The following is a 20,703-nucleotide window of genomic DNA, read 5'->3' on the forward strand; positions in this document are numbered from 1 at the left end:
GGTTGCATCATGTAACCCTGAAACCAAGGCACCATTCCTCTTCAGACGGCAGGACTCAGATGTATAAATGGCTCAAAGTCGCTGGACCACTTAAAGGATCAAGCCCCCAACCCTGAAACGTATCTCTGGAGGGAAACTATGCCAGGAGTCAGGCACTGCTACCAGGAGCCCTTCTGGAGAGTTTCTCCTTGCTGCTCCCATCCCCATATCCACGGTTCTGTCATTATTTCCCCTGTTGCTGCTGTAAAAACCACTTGACCCGTCTTCTCCATTTTCTTTCTCTTACCACTCCCAATGCTTCCCACATATTCTGTAGGTAGAATCTGAGAAGAGAAACTCCATTTTTCACAAAGAGGAAATTGGTAGAGGTGAAGTGAGATATGTATAAGATCACATACTATTCAGGGGCTCAGGTTAGCTCACTCCTCAGCTCAAAATTTGTCGACGCCTCCCCAATGTCTACTCAATTGAGTTCAGAATCCTCACTCTGACTTTCAAGTCCCTTTACGATAGAACCTCAATTTTTCTAGACAACTATAATTTCCCTACACCATCCAGTAAAAGAGGGTCATTAGCTCTTCCTCAAGCAGGAGAAGGCTTTTCCATCTTTGTTTACTCTGGTCCTTCCACCTGGAAAGCCCTCCTGCCCCTTCAGAGTCTGATGTGTTCAGAGTCGTCGCAAATGCCACACACACCACTAAACACACATACACTGGCACTTCCCTCCTTTTCTTATAACCATCTCCCTCCTTTTAGCGGCACTTTATACTTTTTTCATGGTACTTGGCCTATTGTACTTAATAAAAAACACTCTTTAAGATAATTGTAGATTCACGGAAGTTATGATAAATAATACAGAGCTATCCTCTTTACCCAGGTAACATCGTGCAATATCACAGGACCGTATCACAGCCAGGACATTGACACCCAACACCTACTACTTTGAATGAGAGGGAAGCACACTTCTGTGATCTTGTCCTTCACTTTCCTCCCTTTGTCAGCTCTTAGAGGGAAAGGGCTGGGTCCCCCTCTCCCTCAGCTTTCTCCCTGGGTTACCCCTTCTTTTCCTTGCATCCTTTCAGACTTAGGGAGGAAGGGACACTTTGGCTCCCTGTGTCCATTGCAGCCGGACTGCTCTGATTCTCCCCAAAGTTGGTGGCTTGAGATTATTTATCGGGACTTACGGTCATTCCCTTGAAACGTCCTGGGTTGCCTGACAAGAGGTTCTGCCCTGGTTTTCTGAGCGTGGACGAGCTAACTGGGTTGGAAAGGACTGTGATCCGACTTGGCGGGGACTGACCCCGTCCTCGGATTCTGCCTCCTCGAGCCTCATTTCGGCGCCACGATGGCTTTTCAACCTGCCCCCGAGGCCCGCTGTCCGGGACTTAGGATGGGGAGCCTCCCGGGGACGGGGTGCCTGGGGGTGGCGTCGCGTCTTTGTTTTAACCGGGGGCTGGGGGGGTGCGCGGGCGGCCGCCTCCTCCCTCGTGCACCGCCGTGAGGGCCGCGGGCCCGGCGCACAGGTGTCGCCGCCGCCCCGGCGTCCCGCCCGCGGCGCGCCGCTTCCTGAACGCGCCCCGCCCTGCGGCTCAGCCCCGCGGCGCCGGCGACAGAGGGCCAGGTGCCGCTGCTGCCCGTCCGCCCGCCCGGCCCTGTCCCGCCGCCCGCCACCCGCCACCCGCCACATGCAGGCCGCCGCCGCCCTCCCGGAGGAGATCCTTTGGCTCCTGGAAGGTAACGCCCCGCCGGGAGTCTCACGTGCCGAGCCCGGCAGCAGCCGAGACGACAGCGGCTCCCAAGGCCGGCCTTCCCCGTCAGCTCCCTCACCCACCGCCTTCTTGAACCTCGAGGCTGCCGGAGTCCTGACTCTGCAGAGCCAGCTGTTCATTCCCCGCTCAGGGTCCCTTTCACTCGCCTCAGTAACACATTTTCTTTTCCCTCAAGGCGTCTCCACCTCCCACTTAGCCTCCAGGCTTCTGAGCAAGTTCAGGCCGCGTTCATGGTCCCCGGGCCGCCGTGCTGGCCTTCAAGCTGTCCCTTTCTTCTCGGGACGCCCTGCGTCTATAGGTTTCGCTCTCGTCCCTCTCCCGCCCTGACTCCGTCTGCCCCGCTCACACGGTACCTTGACCTTCCAGCTTAGAGCGCCCCAGGCTCCCAAGGGGCTGTGAGGGCTCCCGGGCTCCTGTCAGCCAAGGCCTGGGCACCCAGACCCTCGGTCCCCTTCACCTGCCTGCAGCTCTGGGGGTCCCTCATGCACCTGGGGCAGGCGGATCCTGGTATTACATCTCTTCCCTTTCTAGAAGTGCCCCATTGCGGTGTGTTCAGTCACTAACCCTCAACACATCCCGCTGTAACACTCCAGAGTTACAAGATCATCTGCTTGCCTCACACTTTTTCTGGTGAAAGTAACTTGCTGTTCCCGTAACTGACCTTCCTGGAAGGACGGGGACCTGGAATCTGTGCTTGCATAAGGGTCCCAGGAGGAAAACTCTTCCCGAATTAAGCCTTTTGGCATCTATGTGACAAATGACCTGCTTTGGGCAGGTCATACTTTTGGCAAGCAGTTTTTTTTTTTTTTTTTCAGTTTCTCTCAATTTAATTGGTTTTATATCTCCATTATCTTGTTATCTTGGTATAAATGCCTCCTAATTAAATATTTGGCAAGTCTTTTCGGTCTGTTTGTGGCACGGTTTCCATTCTGGGCTGCTTCTCTGTAAAAGCTGTCAACTAGGTATTTCTTCTGAGGTGAAGTTTCCAAATTTAGTTTACTTGTGACCCGAGTGAATCTAAATTTTCAGAATAGAAAAGTATTTGCAGGGTAAAAGCATCATCTGGGTGTCTAAGAAGAAGCAACCCGGCCTTTCCCGCTACTGTTGGTTCAATAATTCCAAGTGTAAAGAGAGGCTCTACGTGTCTGGGTTCCAGGAGGGAAGGAACTGTGGCAAAAAGTTTCATTCTGCCCTTGCAGTTAAAGGTATAATCTGATTCTTTTTATTGGTATCTGTCATTTGTTGAGAGGGAACCTATTTTACAACCTAGGTAAACTAGACTTCCATTTTGTGTGCAGCCTTGGTAGAAGATTCCTTTTAATTTTCAGAAGCTTGCAATGACATCCACTCCCTCAACATTTTTGATGTGCAGTTCTTTATTGTTCAAAACTGACACTTTGGTAAACAGCTCATTTCTGCACCTGCCACCTTTCTTTAGCTTAGATTATTTTCTTGTTAGCTGACTGTTTTTAATTGAAGTCTTCAGATCTCCTCCTAAAGCAGAACCTTTGTTTGCTGACAAGTAGAGCAGGGTATGAATGGAGATTAATTGCATGTCACATACTTCTGTATCAAACTTGCTGTGTCTTAACAATCTCTGTTGGTGCTTGGGTCTTTAGAATATACGGAGGAGTCTGAGATTAAATTTTAAGGAGCTTTGTTGGTTAATATATTTCTTTAAGGCTTTTTTTTTTTTTTTTAAGTTTGCAATTAGAGTCTGAATCTGAAGCAGAGAGAAAAATGTGAAAGTGGGATTCAACCAATAATTCTATTGAAAAGTGTTTGAAGAATATGCTTTTGAAAGGTTCATGTAATCATAGCAACATATTGGTTGTAGGTTTTGTTTTTTATGGAACACACTCTCTGGTGTAGACCAGCAGAATTATTCATTGTACTACAAATAATTTGTAGATATTATAAACCCATAATGGCTATCCATTTATCGTCTGTTGCTGTTTGTCTCCCCACCCCCCCACACACACTTTTTAAGGTTAACTGTTGACAGAAAATATGTAGGTCCTGATCTCTATGTCGTCACTCAGTGGAGGGATTCACAGGGTGAGAGTGCTGCCACTTTAGTGCTGCCACAGGCCGAGCGGGTGGAGTTTCTACAATGAATTACTACTTTCATAAACCAAGGCATAAGCATTTACACAGTGATTTAACACTGGCCATCACAGCCCTAACTTAAGCATTTATTTATTTATAACTACATGAACGTAAATGACAGGGGCATTTTTTGACATAAGGTGTGTGCTTTGAAAAATAAAATATGCAAAGCATTGTGAAAGGTTTATGCCAAATTTTGCATAATGAAGAAGGGAACAGAAATTCTGAAGGTCTAAAATTAATTTTGTTAAATTTTAAACATTTGAAAATGTTTCATTTGACCAGCTCCACTTCTAGGAATCTGTGTTACTGAAATTAAAGGACATGAAGTATGTGTACCAGGATCCATAGTAAATGTGCATGAGTTAGGAAAGGTCAGGTGATGGTATGAATGATTATTCATTTTATGGAATATTTTGCAGCCATTAAAAATGTTGTGGTGGATCTGTATATATTGGCTTGGAAAGTGTCCATAACATATTTTTAAGACTAAAAAGCAAGGTACACCGTAGTATATATAATATACCATTTATGTTTGAAAACACCAACAAAACCCCATATATTATGTATGTTGTGTAAGCCTAGGAGGGAGTAAGAAAGAATATACACCAAGTTCCTAACATTGGTTTTCTAGGGAGGGGAGTGAGAGAGTGGGGGAGAGATTATTAATTTTATTTCATACATCTTCATGTTGTTTGAACCATGACAATGACCATGTATTGCTTTTGTAATAGGAAGAAACAACCAGGAAGGTTATTTAAAAGGAAAAGGAACAAAAAACGAAAAGAAGCTTAGAGAGGTCAGGGTTCGAAAGGGCCATTAACCAGGGTTGTGATTATGCTTTTCTCTTGGTAGCTCTAAGGGTGTGTGGAAGGTGGGGATTTTTTTTTTTTTTTAATGCTGTCTTGGATTTTGGGCAAATATTAAAGCAGTGAGAGGTTTCTAGGGTAACTCAGGAAACATCTTCCTCAGATAGACTCTGTCAAGCTCTCATATAGAAATAGTAACTAGTCCATATCAGCAAATGAGTACCTTATAGATAAGTAAAGTGAAGGGCATTTACTGCCTTATTGAAAGAGGAGGAAATATTCATGTCTGTTTTCAAATAATCAGGCTTCACATGTAGAAGTTATCTTTTCGTTTTTGTTTGGTGATAACCACGCCCGAAAACAAAAACAATGGAGTGCTGGCAGTTTGCATAATCTTTGTTTCACAGATACAAACAATCAGTTTCTTCCTTGTCTTTCTAGCCCCACTTTAGCAGTCAGAAGCACAAGAGGCAAGTATGAAGGAAGGAGAATAAATATTTCTTTAGTTCACAGTTTGTCTTGTGTGATGGAATGGGGCTTACTGACTTTAATCGCTAATAGGTCGCAACTATCTACAAGGTACCTAAATCCTGCTCAAATATGGATTAGAGACAAAATAATGTCCACAACTCCGCTGCATTTAGTAGCAATTGCTGCGTTAACGCTGATTCCAATACGCCTATGGTTACTTATTTTTAAACTTCCTTGGAAAGAAGAAGTCATTAATCATTTCCTTCCAGATTGTTCTCCAGATTTGTATTGGTCGATGTAGCCAACCATAAAATCCTTTTCAACATAGTAAAACTCCAACTCTGACTTTTTTTTTTTTTTTTCCAACTCTGACTTTTTAGTATAAACATTTGTGATCAATTTTTTTCTCAGATGCAGTAGGAACTTTTCACACTTCCTCAATCAACCAGTCTGTGTTCAAAGGCACCTCCTCTGAACACTATAACTCAGAGTTGTTATAGCGAATATCATTTATCATACTTTATGGGAATATTGAGTTGTTTAGGGATTTTTCTGCCATAATTGCCCCTGGAGTGCTTTGTGAATATCTATGTCTGTTTTACGTTTTAATTTTTGTCATTTTTTTTTCCTACTGTTAGACCAGGCCTATCACTTTGCACTGCTCTCAGTGTATCTGTATCCCCAATGCTATTGGAACATCAGATAATTAAGTTCATTGGAATTAAGATGTGTGTGAAAGAAAGTATGAAGGGCTCTCTTGATGAACACAGTACCCAACCCGTTAGGCCTGCACTTTGTAACATGTACTGTGGCTGCTAAGAGTCATTTTTACTTAATTTTTGATACTGGGTTGTCTTCTAGATAGGTGATGTTACTGTTCGGTTGAATTCTGAAAGGTATATGACCATACTTCTATTTCTTTTTGTTAAATTTCTTGGTTATAAGAGCAATAATGCTCATTGTAGAAAATTTAGAAAACACAAGGATATACAGCCACCCATAGTCAACGATTGTTAAATTTCCATTTATTTCTTTCAGTTATTATTATTTGTACATACTTTAAAAGTTGTGACATATTGTGTGTATAGTTTTGTATACTGATTTTTCCACTTATAGTTTTTCATTTGCTATGGTCTCCTGAGCATTTTCTTAGATCACTAAGTTCTTTTTTTCTTTTGAGTGATTTTGAAGTTATACATCCTGGTTTTATCCCACTGATAGTTTTTTACCTTTATGGGAAAACAAACAAACAAACATTTCCCTCTGATTAGCAGCATTAGGAATGAAACAATATCTTCTAGCTCTTTCCTCCTGTATGAAATGTGAAATTGCTGATATAATCTTGGATTTTAGACTCAGAGAATTATTAATGTTTTATTGTGTATATTAGATTACAATAATTATTTTTTGACATTTGCATAATATTTAAAACCATAGCTATAATAATATTTTTTCTTCCTGTTTAACTTGTTCATTGCTTACTTTTTGTATCATGGCTTTTTCATTCTTGAACTCTTTATCTCTTAGGTATTTAGACTTTGCTAGAACGGTAGCCACTGGCCGCATGTGGCTATTTAAATTTAAATTAACTAAAATTAAATAAGACCAAAAAAATCAGTTATGCAATTGCACTAGCTACACTTCAGCTGCTCAGTAGCCACAGTGCCTGCTGTATTGGACAGTGCATAAAACCCTACTAGATGACAATTGAAAATATAATGCTTAGTGAATTTCTCAGGAAGGGTACTTTGATAGTCCCCCTACTGAGCCCCTCCAAGTTTGAGTATATGTCTATCTAGTTTCATATAAACTTAGCTGTGGGCATGAGGTTCTAGGGTCACACTCTTTCCCTTTCTTCCCCTTTCTCTCAACTTAACCTCTCAAAGTTTTACCCTTATCTTCTGGTCTTCAGTTTTGTGGAGAAGAAGTCTGATGCCAGCCTGATATATTTATTTTATAACCCATTCCTCCCACCGCCTGCCTGGATGTTTATAGGATATTTTTCTTTGCTCTCAAAAATGTCACTAGGTAATTTCAAGGTTTTGGACTTTTTAATAATTTTGCCTGGTATGTAGTGAACCCTTTTGATCTAAAGACTCAGTCTTTAACTTGAGAAAGTTTTTTCTATTGTCATTGCTTCTACTCCATCTCTTTTATTCTGTCATACTAGGATTTATATTATAAATATATTAGGGCCCTGATCTAGTCTCTGTGTTTCATCTCTTTTATTGTCTCATCCGTCAGTGACTTCATTACAGTTTTAAATTCAGCATTTATTTATTTAAAAAATTTTTCCATGTGTTCTTTCCTCATCACTCATTGTTTCATTTTCATTACATCTGTAAATCTGGCTTATAGGCATAATGACTTTTTGAATGTTGAAAATATGATTAGAAATTTTCTAAACATTTCTGTTCTTTAATAATAAATCTACTTCAGAGGGAGACATTTTCTCTAGTTCTTCAAGATATAGTTTTCTTTTTGAACTTTGTTTTCTCATAGGTCCTGTATATTTTTTTTGTGATAAGTTTGCCTAGGTTCAAATCCTGACTGCCACTTTCTTACTAGTATTTAACTTTGGGTCTTAGCTATAAAATGGGGATAATAATAGTACCTATCTCATAGAATTTATATGAGGAATAAAGGACTAAATATTTGAAAAGAACTTAGAATAATATCTAGAATGCATTACACACCATTTGTTTGGTAAATAAAATTAAAAATTTATTTTTCTTTGAGGAAGTCCTATTGATCTCTCTTCTTGCAGTTGCCTCTCCACAGGAAAACTCCTAGGCATGGCCTTTTTTTTTTTCTTTATAAATTTATTTATTTTATATATTTATTTTTGGCTGTACTTGGGCTCAGTAGTTGGGCTCTAGACTGCAGGCTTCAATAGTTGTGGTGCACGGGCTTAGTTGCTCCACGGCATGTGGGATCTTCCTGGACCAGGGATCGAACCCATGTCCCCTGTATTGGCAGGCGGATTCTTAACCACTGCACCACCGGGGAAGTCCCTAGGCATGGCCTTTTGCTTGGGTTGGTGGTTCATCCTTGCTACTCCAAATTAGGGGAGGTTTGTAGGGGTTCTTTCAGGATCTTCTTCATTTCCTTCCTTCCTTAGATCAGAGTCCAGTGATTATTTCTATGAGAAACTTTTTGGAGAAAGGAGAGAGGAAATTAGCTTCCCTGCTAATTTAAGAAAGACATGTGTTCCTTACCTTGTTATAGAATGCTTTGTATGTGTGTGCGTTTGTGTAAAAATAGTATTTTTGTACTACTTGTCAGTCGAAAAAAAATGAAAGGTTTAATCTTCCCCTTCTCCCTTTCTGTTTTTATAAACAGAACTATTTTTTTAATTGGTAGAAATATTTTAGTTTCATTGTGGGTATAGCCTAGATGTTAACTGGGCTGCCCAGGCCTTTTGAACTCTAGGCAAGACCTACTTCCTATTGTGGAAGCCCAAACATCTCCTCAAAATCTGGGTAATTCTCAGGGGGCATGCATTCTCAAGGTTACTTTTGCTTCCAGGGTCCCCTCCTTCCATGTGTGCTTTCTGTAGGCCTAAACTAACGGTTCCCAAATGGGGTGATTTCGTCCCATGGGGGCATTTGGCGACACTTGGAGACATTTTTTTTGGTCACAGCTGGGGAGGGTGCTATTGGCACCTAATGGGTAGAGGCCAGGGATGCTGCTCAGCTTCCTACAATGCATAGGATAGCCTCCACAACAAAGAAGTATCCAGCCCCAAATGTCATTAGTGCCAAGGTTGAGAAACCATGGCCTTGGCATATATCCTTGCCTTCAGTTTCCACAATGACCTACCCACATGGAGTCCCTGTGAGTGTAGAAGACATCACTGGAGAGTCAGAGGGTGCAGGGAGAGGGAGGAAGGGTTTCCACTGCAGTAATGCAAACGATTTTAAATTGAATATTAGGCATTCCTATTCCTAAACCCCCTTTTCCCACTCCAGTCATCAGACAGTGCCCTCTGGCCTTTCACCTGATGTAGTTCTCAGCCTTATGCTTTCTCACTGGCACCTTCTCCCTTTATCCTATCTGGAACAAAACAAAAAAAAAATTGTTTTTTCCCTTGCTGCATGGAAAGGCAATTTAGCTATCTGTTTAGTGGTTTAGGTTCCCACCAACACCCACACATGGAGAAACAAATTACTTTGCCAAACCATGGCGATTCTCTTCCTAAGAGGAATTCTAGTGCCAGCTATTAAGATAATAACATTTTTACCTCATTATATAAGTGTAATACTTAAACAATTTTTAATCATTTTAAATACAGGAAAAGTAAGATGTTTCAAGTTTTACCATCATCTGAGAACCTTAACATATTGACATAACTATCATAGATCTAATTTTTTCATGTTATAAACCATTACACTGTACAGAAATCCTACAATTTCTGCTACGTTTATTCATATTTATTTCCCCTGTGTTTCCAGGTTCATTGCTTGCTTTTCCAGTTTGTCAGTGCTGCGTTATAGGTTAGGCGATTATAACAGATGGCTTTTCAGGTTTGGAGTCTTTGAGTTCCACTGTTTAATTTTACTATCCAGCTCTTACACGGAACATAGGACAGATGTGGGCTTAGAAACAGAGTGGTCTTAGCATCCAGAGAGCAAGCTTTCCTGAAGGCTTATGGCTTTGATAAAATCACTTATGAATTACTTAAATTCTCATCTAGGGTCTCCTCCTAACATTGTTGATATTCTAATATTAGTATGTTATAGGGAAATAAAATTTTTATTCACATAATAGGAGCTTTACTAAAATGTATCCAGTGGCACATATTTATACATACTTAAGCCAATATAGTAGTTGAGTTGGAATTAATTAAGGTACTGTATATTATAAATCAAGTATGAGAAGTATCCTGGATACTTAGAAAGCTACAGAAAATCTCTCTTAACTGCATTGTAATAAACGTCCTTAAAATCACTCTCTCTTTAAAGTAAATTTTCCTTTTTGATAACTCTTTGTGTGAGCCTCTTCATCCATCGATTCCTCCCTCTCTTTCTTTCTTCCTTCCTTCCCAGTACTTTATTAAAGTATGATTTACGTACATAAAATGCACTAATGTTAAGTGTTACAACTGGATGACTTTCATGTATATATGACTGTGTGACTGTGTGACTACAACCCACATCAGGACATAAACATTTCCATCTCCCTAGAAAGTTTCCTTTCCAGTTCTGGAACTTCATAGATCAGTATGATCTCTTTTGTGTCTGTCCTCAGCATAATGTTTTTGAGAGTTATCCATGTTGTTCTGTATATCAGATTTATCTTATCCTTTTGCTAAGTAGTATTCCATTGTGTGAATATTTCCACAGTTTGTTTATCCATTCTTCTTCTGATGAACATTGAGTTATTCAGTTTTGAGTTATTATGAATATAGCTGCTATGAGCATTCTTGTATAACTTGTTTTGTAACATAAACACTCATTTCTCCTGGGTAAATATCTAGGAGTGGAATTTCTTGGTCGTAGGGTATGAATACATTTAATTTTATTGGAAACTCCAGTTTCCCAAAGTGATTGTACCTATTTTACAATCCCACCAACAGTGTATGAGAATTCCAAGTGCTCCATTTCCTCGCCAACACTTGATGTTGTGGTCTTTTTATTTTTAGATATTCTGGTAGATGTTATGGTCCATGTATTTTTTTAATTACAAAAATAACTTATGGATACATTTTTATTGTAGAATATTTGCACAACATACAAGTATATAGACTACTTGACCTAGTCACAGAAATCAGACAAGAAAAAGAAATAAAAGGTATCCAAGTTGGAAGGGAAGAGGTAAAATTGTCATTATATGCAGATGACATGATACTCTATAGAGAAGACCCTAAAGACTCCACACAAAAACTATTAGAACTAATAAATGAATTCAGCAAGGTAGCAGGTTACAAGATTAATATACAGAAATCTGTTGAATTTTTTTTACACTAACAATGAAATATAAGAAAGAGAAAGGGAAAAAACAATCCCATTTAAAATTGTGTCAAAAAAATACCTAGGAATAAACCTAACCAAGGAGGTGAAAGACCTATATGCAGAGAACTATAAAACAATGTTAAAAGAAATTGAAAATGATTCAAAGAAATGGAAAGATAGTCCATGCTCTTTGATTGGAAGAATTAATATTGTTAAAATGGCCATACTACCCAAAGCAGCATACAGATTTAATGTGATCCCTGTCAAACTACCCATGACATTTTTCACACAACTAGAACAAATAATCTTAAATTTTTTATGGAACCACAAAAGACCCAGAATTTCCAAAGCAATCCTGAGGAAAAGGAACAAAGCTGGAGGCATAACCCTCCCAGGCTTCAGGCAATTCAAAGATACAGTAATCAAAACAGCATGGTAGGGCTTCCCTGGTGGCGCAGTGGTTAAGAATCTGCCTGCCTTCCCTCGGCCTTACTCCAGGGGCTTTTGCTGTAAAGTGCCTGGCATTACCGGAGGGTACATGAACGAGCACGCATCCCTCCCCAGGGAGACTGCTGTCCTGTGGGGCCCATTCGTGGAGCTGACAGCACAGGTCGGGTGGGGTTGGACACTTTCCTTTCTGTACCTGCTGACTGGCGACGCTTAAACAGGGTAGAGGCATCAGCAACCAGTAAGTGAGAGATGCCACACATGCCCGGAAGAGCCAGAATAAAATGCTAGAGTCCGGTGTAATTGGAACACGGAGCTCGCGTCAAAAGAAACACAAACCGAACAGTTTTGTTACGGAATAATTTCTAACTGATAAGTACCAGAACACGTCAGAGGTTTCTTGTTGTTTGGAAGGAATGCTAACTCGGGGTTTTATTTTGCCTCAGAAAAAAAAAAAAAGAACCTACCTGCCAATGCAGGGGACACGGGTTCAAGCCCTGGTCCCGGAAGATCCCACATGCTGTGGAGCAACTAAGCCTGTGTGCCACAACTACTGAGCCTGCGCTCTAGAGCCCATGAACCACAACTACTCAGCCTGCGTGCCACAACTACTGAAGCCTGTGCATCTAGAGCCTGTGCTCTGCGATAAGAGAAGCCACTGCAATGAGAAGCCCATGCACCACAACAAAGAGTAGCCCCTGCTCACCTCACCTAGAGAAAGCCTGCGCGCAGCAGCAAAGACCCAACACAGCCAAAAATAAATAAATAAAATCAATAAATTTATTTTAAAAAACCCCAGCATGGTATTGGCACAAAAACAGACATATAGATCAATGGAACAGAATAGAGAGCCGAGAAATAAATACATACTTCAGGTCAATTAATCTTTGACAAAGGAAGCAAGCATGTACAATGGAGAAAAAGACAGCCTCTTCAGCAAGTGGTGTTGGGAGAGCTGGACAGCCTCATGTAAATCAGTAACGTACATTAGAACACTCCCTCACATCATACACAAAAATAAACTCAAAATGGCTCAAAGACTTAAATATAAGACATGACATCATAGGACGCCTAGAAGAGAATACAGGCAAAACATTCTCTGACATAAATCGTAGCAGTCTTTTCTTAGATCAGTCTCCCAAGGCAATAGAAATAAAAGCAAAAGTAAACAAATGGGTCCTAATCAAACTTATAAGCGTTTGCACAGCAAAGGAAACCCTAAACAAAACAAAACAAAAAGCCTAACAGAATGGGAAAAAATATTTGCAAACTGTGGGACCAACAAGAGCTTAATGTCCAAAATATACAAACAGCTTATACAACTCAATATGAAAAAAACAATCGAAAAATGGGCAGAACTAAATAGACATTTCTACAAAGAAGGCAACCAGATGGGCAACAGGCACATGAAAAGATACTCAACATCGCTAATTATTAGAGAAATGCAAATCAAAACTACAACGAGGTATCACCTCACACCAGTCAGAATGGCCATCATCAAAAAGTCTACAAATAATAAACACTGGAGAGGGTGTGGAGAAAAGGGAATCCTCGTACACTGTTGGTGGGAATGTAAATTGGTGCAGCCACTATGGAAAACAATATGGAGGTTCCTTAAAAAACTAAAAATAGAACTACCATATGATCCAGCAATCGCACTCTTGGGCATATATCTGGAAAAGACGAAAACTCTAATTTGAAAAGATATATGCACCCCAGTGTTGATAGCAACACTATTTACAATAGCCAAGAGATGGAAGCAACCTAAGTGTCCATCAACAGATGAATGGATAAAGAAGATGTGATACACACACACACACACACACACACACACACAATGGAATACTATCCATAAAAGGAATGAAATGTTGCAATTTGCAGCAATATGGATGGGCCTAGAGATTATTGTACTAAGTGAAGTAAGTCAGAGAAAGACAAATATTATATATCACTTATATGTGGAATCTAAAAAAAATAATACAAATGGACTTATTTACAAAACAGAAACAGACTCACAGACATAGGAAACAAACTTATGGTTACCAAAGGAGAAGGTGGGGTGGTGTAAATTAGGAGTATGGTGTTAAAAGAGATGCACCACTATATATAAAATAGATAAACAAGGATTTACTCTATAGCACAGGGAGCTATATTCAATATCTTGTAATAACCTATAATGGAAAAGAATCTGAAAAGAGTGTATATATATATATATATATATATATATATATATATATCTGAATCACTTTGCTGTATACCTGAAGCTAACACAATATTGTAAATCAACTAAAGTTCAATGAAAAATAAAATAAGTATATAGACTACTTGGTTTTTTATCATAGCACCATTGGATACCTTTCCATATGAATCTATGTATATATTCATATATATATATTCATTTTTAAACTGTTGCACAGTATTTCAGAATTTTTTAAGTATTCACCTATTGAAGGATGTTTAGATCGTTTCCAGATTTTTCTGTATTTCCACAGTGCTGTAGAGAACATATCTGCATCTTTGTGTACATATGCAAATATTTCTGTAGGATAGATTCTTAGACTCTCAAATGGAAGATTGCAGAAGTGTTAATCCTAGATTTGTAGACTGGCCAGTAGTTAAAACTTAATCCTAAGTACTATCTGTGTTTTCGTTCCTGGTTTTGTTTTCTCTGTGCTGTGAGTATATAGGTATTGTCATTTTTTTCCCCTTCAGGAGGTAAGAGAATGAAAAATATAAACACACATTTCTTGGGTCATGGGGCAGAAACAATCAGCAGGTTGAAGCAAACCACAGCCAGAACATGCTGACAGTTTCTCTATTGTATGCTGACAACTTCCTGCAAGCCAAAACAAAGCTGGTGGGTATGATTTTAACCTTGCCAACAAGTTTTACCCCTTAACAAAAAGCAAGAAATATATGCCTTAAGGATTAAAACTGACTGCCAGATCGAAAATTTAATGCAAGGTTTAAAACAAGTTCTAAGCAAACAAAGTCATTTTCCCCCACTATGATACTTTTATTTAATTTGTGTGAAAATGGGCAAGACAAGGTTTCTATGAAGTCTTCCATCGTTAGAATAGAAAAATGAACACTAAAGTTTCAGAGGTTTGATTTTAGGGAGATATTTAAGTCACTGCAGAAATACTAATGGTCGGATACCTTCAGCATATTTGTAACAAGGAATCAGAAATTATTACTTTTTGTTTGTTTCTACCAGAAGCTGTCAATGAGACTTTGTAGAAGTTGGATCAGCAACCAGGCCATTTTTTTCTGTAAAATAGCAATATGTTACATAAAGGGATAGGTGTGACATTTAATTAAACACCCAGACAAATAGAATACTCAGGTATCTAGAATGAAATGTGGCCTTATGTTACTTCCAAGGTAGAGATTGTTTTAGTTTGGCGGGCATGATTTGCTAGGCATGGCAAAGTGGGTGGACATAGTCTGTGACTGGAAATGACATCTTACTGTTGGCGGCTCACTCAAGGAAGTCCCGAGGATGATGCAGATCTTTACTCCCTGCCTACCGCAGCAATCCAAGCAAAGGACTCCTGGGATGGGTCCCTGAGAGGAGTCCCTCCTCCCTTTGATATCCCCTTCTCTTCTCCACAATCCCAACAAACATTTTCTACACCCCTCCTTTCTCCATACAGGCTCCCATCTCCATCCTAGAGGGGTGATGTCTCATCTTTAAGGCTTTAACTCCTTCAAAGTGTTCAGAGTGAAGCATCTATAAGATAAATTAAACATTTTGATTAGAAAAAAACACTAGGTATCACTGAAAATTTAAGAGATGAGGCTGAAGTAGTATCCTGCTCCTACAATTTTTTTTAAAACAGTGAATAGATTGTTTTCTAATGTTTACTTAGGTATTTTCTTTTAGACCCCTTTTTTTTAATGGGAAAAAGAACCATGTTCCTTAGGTTGATTTCCAGGCCAGCCCATTTTTAAAAACTATTTTGTATCCCTCTTTGTCAGTGGGAACACTCCCTTTATCCCCTGTTCCCTAACTCCAAGCTCTGATGTTGGTGTTCTGACTGGAGAGTGACTCCAATGGGCAGGACTGGGAAAGGTATGAGGAGCTGGGTGGGAGCTAGGTTGGGGTTCCCAGGATTAGGGAGGAGACTTATTTAATGAGCCAGAATGAGAGCAGGAATGGGCCTCACCTAGCGGGGAGGTGAGAGCCAGTGCAGGGACCCAGAGCAAAAGGAGAACAGAATTTCCTCTCATCTCCCTCTCTTCCTCTCCTGTCTCCTTACTTCCGACCCCATCTCCCATTGAGAGTGTGGCTGCCAACAGGCTTGGACGTGCTATGATAAGAGGAGGGGGCTATGAGATGGGGTGAGGAGTGATGATGGAAGTCAGCAGAAGGTTGTTGAAGTATAATGACTATCAAAGCAGCAGCAGTGAGAGAATGGATATTTCTGTGATTGTGCTCAGCCAGGACAACCATTCACATTTAACAAGTATTTGCAAGTACTTGGGGACTTTTTAAAAAAATCTAAATAGAGGGTCTGAAATACTGCCCAGCCTTAAACTTAACAGAATTAATTTGGTGAGTCATTTTAGCCTATGCCAACACTTTTTGCATGTAGACAAAAATCTCAAATATTTTCTTGGGTATAATGCCAATATGGGCAGAAATTCATGGCACCCTTCTTTTCAGAAATGTGAGTTCTGCTTTAGTAGTTCAAATACTTTTGCAAAATATCCCCTCTAGGAACACTTTGATTGGTTTTTGGTTGGTGGAATTGTTTTCAGCAGCATTTGGCCATTCATCCTGCCTTCAAATAGAAGATTGATTGAAGCAAACTTTTGAGTTTTAGAAACAATATATCAACAAAAAAAATTTGTAACTGTTAAAGAACACCAACTTAAATATTTTGTTCTTTCTGTGTATTAGGAGCATTACTTAGAAAACAGATGGAGGCAACCTTTATTTTTCACTAGTTTGAAAAATGTGACACATAGGATGTCATTCTTCTCCAAATAGAAGAGTAGCCTCTTAAATGGACAAGGTCAGAGGTTTGGGAGAATGTAAGAGACTTTGACCAGTCTACAGAACCTAGAGATCTTGGGTGCATCCTGTCAAGTCAGAATCTTTTCATCTGGCCTTAGGCCGTGCAGTGATTTCTCCCAGGGATGTGATGATTATATCATGTCTACAGAGTTCCACATACCCTCTGTCCCCTTGTCCTTCTTTGTTTTCTTTTTCTATCTTCTTTTCCTACTCTGGTTTGCTGGAATAGATATCCATAAGTTGCCTGGAAGCTGAGGGAATCTATGTTTTAGGGAAGCTGTGAATTATAATAGGAAGATGCATCTTTGCCAGAGCTGTTTACCGTTTAAACATGAGACTTAAAATCATTGTATATTACTTTTAGTACAAAATACTGTATGTTGCTACAAGCTTGCCTTCCAGAATAATCTTTCATCACTGTCCTCTCACCCCTAACCTTTATGTTCTGCCCTCCAAGTAAGAATTCTTTCAGTCTCTCCAACTGAACTAACATCTATCACCTCAGGACCTTTGCACATAATGTTCCCACGCTTATGCCATTCTTTTCCTCATTCTACCACCTCCTCCCCATCCCCAGCAGACATACTTGACCTGCTAATCTGTGGGCTTCAGATGAAAGGTCAGGTCTCTGAGAGATCTCCCCTGACTTACTTCCCTCTAGACTAGTCGCATCCACTCTAGGCCTGTGCCCCCCTCACTTTTCTTATTATAACTCATATCACAATTTATTCTGATTGTCTATTTAAGTCTTTATTCTTTGGTAGACTGTAAACTTTTAGTTTAGATCTATCTTGTTCACTTTTTCAGTATTTAGCATGTAATAAGTGCTCAGTAAATATTTGTTAAAGAATAAAGGCATTCAGAAAAAATGTGGCATTGTTTATGGTATGTTTCTGATTTTGTCTTTTCTCTTTGGTGTGAGGACATTTACACCAGTGTGGTATTGCTCACTCACCAGTCAAAGGTAACTAGGTGTAGACCCTGTAACATCAAGTGTTATGTGTAGTGAGTGCTGTGATGTCAGAGGCACCTCAGGAGTGTTCTTACTCAGTTAGTGGTGTTTTTCACTCTGGATTTTGCAGTTGCAGGAGCCTAAGGCATCCTGATGTGATAGGACATGATGTTTATATTAAAGGAGTCCTTGTTTGTACAAGGCTGATTGCTTAATGGAAAACCCACCCAGAGAGAGTGGTAAACTTGGTTAAATACAGGAGGTGAAAATCTCTTCCTTGTTCAGAGGTGAGTAATGTGTTTCTGAGCAGGGTTGCTCAGGCACCTTGAGGTCATAATCACTATAAGTAGCATCATCTTGCAAATTGAAAGGCAACTGTATTATATGTTGGTCTGTAATTTCCTTAATATCTGTATCAAGTTTTGATATCAGGGTTATGCTGGCTTCATAAAATGAGTTGGGAAGTGTATAAAATACTAGATGTATAATCCCTCCTATAGCTCTTGCTTTTGACTTATTTATGTTTTCATGATTATAAATTTGTTCATCTAGTGAGTTGTGGGAGTATTTTTAGATCAGCTTTTTCGAAAAAATGATGAGACAGATGGAAGAGATTGTCTTCGTGTCATTTTATTCCCCTGAGTAGATGACACTTGCAGGTGAAGGAACAAGTACTTAAATTAACAAGTGGCCCTCTAAAGTGTTTTGAAATGAAGCCTTCAAAAAAGTAATTTAAAGTGAAACTTAAAAAGTGAAGTCATAATAAAATATCAAATATCCCCCCAATGAGTTGGGGGATAATTATATCCTGTTGATTCCGTTTTAGCAGTTTTAGTGTATACAAATATAATTACATGGGATATTTTACTTATAAGCATTTAGTAAGGAGAGTAGAAGTTCAAAATAATATATATATATGTATCTACATTTATCATCTATAGGCATGAAGTATTCATTTTAACCATCCATCTCTCACAGGATCTCTATTCCCCACTTTCTCTCTGCTTGGGTGGCCTCCTTTTCTATTCCCAGCTATGAACCAGCACAGCCCACTACCACTGAGTGAAATGAAGAGGAGGGAGAAAAATTAAAATCTGTCTATCCAAGCTAAGAGTAGTATTACATTATGCTTGCATAGTGATTTTAATTTTACTTATTTTTTCATATTCTAAAACACATATTTTAGAACATTTAGAAAATATAGAAAAGTATGAAGAAGATGATAAAAATGGCTTGTAATTCCACTACCTAGAGATGACCATTGTTAATATTTTGGTGTTTATCACAGTGCCTGACTGACCTATAGGAGGGACTCAATAAAGATTGGGTTAATGAATGAATTTAACCCAGTCCCTCCCCTGTTCTTCTGGTAAAATGTGAAGATTATATCATATACCACTTTAAAAAATTAATAGACTAGTTTTTAGAATAGCTTTAGATTTACAGAAAAGTTGAGCAGGTAGTACAGAGTTCTCCTATTCCCCTTACCCCCAGTTTCCTCCATTATTAACATTTCACATTACTATGATACATTTATTACAATTAATGAACCAATATTGATATGTTATTGACTAAGTCTGTAGTTTATTCCATTTTCCTTAGATTTTACCTAACGTCCTTTCTGTTTTCCAGGATCCTATCCAGGATACCTCATTTAATTTATTTCTTTAGACTCCTCTTCTCTGCAGCTGTTTCTCAAACTTTCCTTGTTTTTGATGACCTTGAGAGTTTTGAGGAGTACTGGTCAAGTATACTGTAGAACGCCCTATATCAGAATTTGTCTGATGTTTTTCTCGTGATTAGACTAGGGCTACAGGTTTTTGGAAAGGAGATCACAGAAGTAAAGAGCCATTCTCATCAAATGTCGAGGGTACATACTATCAACGTGATTTATGACTGTTGATGTTGACTTTGATCACCCGGCTGATATAGTTATTGTCAGGTTTCTCCACTGTCAAGTTACTCTTTATTTCCCCTTTCAATACTGTACTCTTCGGAAGGAAGTCTCCATGTGCAATCTACACTTAAGTGTTGGGAGTTATGCTCCTTCTTCTTTAAGGTGGAGTATCTATATAACTTATTTGGAATTCTTCTGCACTGGAGATTTGTGTGTTCTCCTCCCATGTATTAAGTTACTTATTTATATCATTGTGGACTCATGAATACTTATACTTTGAGTTATAATCCAATGTTACCTAACTTTGTTGCTCAAATTGTTCTAGCTTTGGCCATTGGGCACTCTTTTACTTGGCTCCTGGGCTCCTTTTGACATGCCCCATGAATTTTGTGTGTGTGTGTGTGTGTGTGTGTGTGTGTGTGTTTTGGGCACTTCCTTACTTTCTGGCACTACAAGATGCTCCGGGGTCATCTTATATGTGTCCTGCCCCAGTCCTAAAATCAGCCATCTCTCAAAAAAGCGTTGGTTCCTTTTACTGAAGATTGGTATTAGAAATTAGTATCTGGGTAGTAGGTGTGCTCATTGTCACTGGAATGTTGTTTCTTTTAGGCCTTCTCAGCTGACAAAGCAAAGAAATATATGTGTGCAAGGTAACCCCACATATAAATATATCTATAAGCAATTTCTATACATAACCATCTGTATCTATACAAAGTTAAACATGAGTTCTTATTGATGTCTTCAATTCTTAATTCATTTTAGACTCCTTACTATTCTTTTTTTTAAATTGAGCTCACATTGTTTTATAACATTATATAAGTTTCATTTGTACAACATTATATTTCTACTTCTGTATACATTACAGTGTGCTCACCACCAAAAATTTAGTTTCTATCTGTCATGTACAGTTGACCCCCTTTTACCCATTTCACCGCCCACCCCCCTCCGATAACCAATACTCTGTTCTCTGTATCTACGTGTTTGTTCTTTTTGGTCTGTTTTGTTCATTTATTTTATTTGTTTGTTTTTTATATTTCACATATGAGTGAAATCATACAGTATTTGTTTCTCCCTCTGACTTATTTTGCTTAGCATAATACCCTCAAGGTCCATCCATGTTGTCACAAATGGCAAGATTTCATCATTTTATAGCTGAATGGTAATATATTGTATTTATATATACCACATCTTCCTTATCCATTCATGTACTGATGGCTGTTTCCATATCTTAGCTATTGTAAAAAATGCTGTGCTGAATATAGAGGTACATAT

At 39.2% G+C, this 20,703-nt stretch overlaps 1 protein-coding gene and 1 non-coding gene across 2 annotated transcripts in view; both read left to right on the forward strand.

Annotated features, from left to right (window-relative positions):
- Window positions 1-1,624: 1,624 nt before the first annotated feature.
- Window positions 1,625-20,703, forward strand: part of SKAP1 (src kinase associated phosphoprotein 1) — a 276,280-nt gene continuing 257,201 nt past the window's right edge. The window contains exon 1 of the mRNA XM_067717226.1: window positions 1,625-1,734. Coding sequence (XP_067573327.1) covers window positions 1,686-1,734 — 49 coding nt within the window. The 5' untranslated portion in view covers window positions 1,625-1,685. The remainder of the gene's footprint in view (window positions 1,735-20,703) is intronic.
- Window positions 11,591-11,718, forward strand: LOC137213747 (small nucleolar RNA SNORA49). Its single transcript, XR_010938368.1, has one exon. It is a non-coding gene; the product is annotated as a small nucleolar RNA SNORA49 (small nucleolar RNA).

This window comes from Pseudorca crassidens, chromosome 19, assembly GCF_039906515.1.
Source record: "Pseudorca crassidens isolate mPseCra1 chromosome 19, mPseCra1.hap1, whole genome shotgun sequence".
NCBI lineage: Eukaryota > Metazoa > Chordata > Mammalia > Artiodactyla > Delphinidae > Pseudorca > Pseudorca crassidens.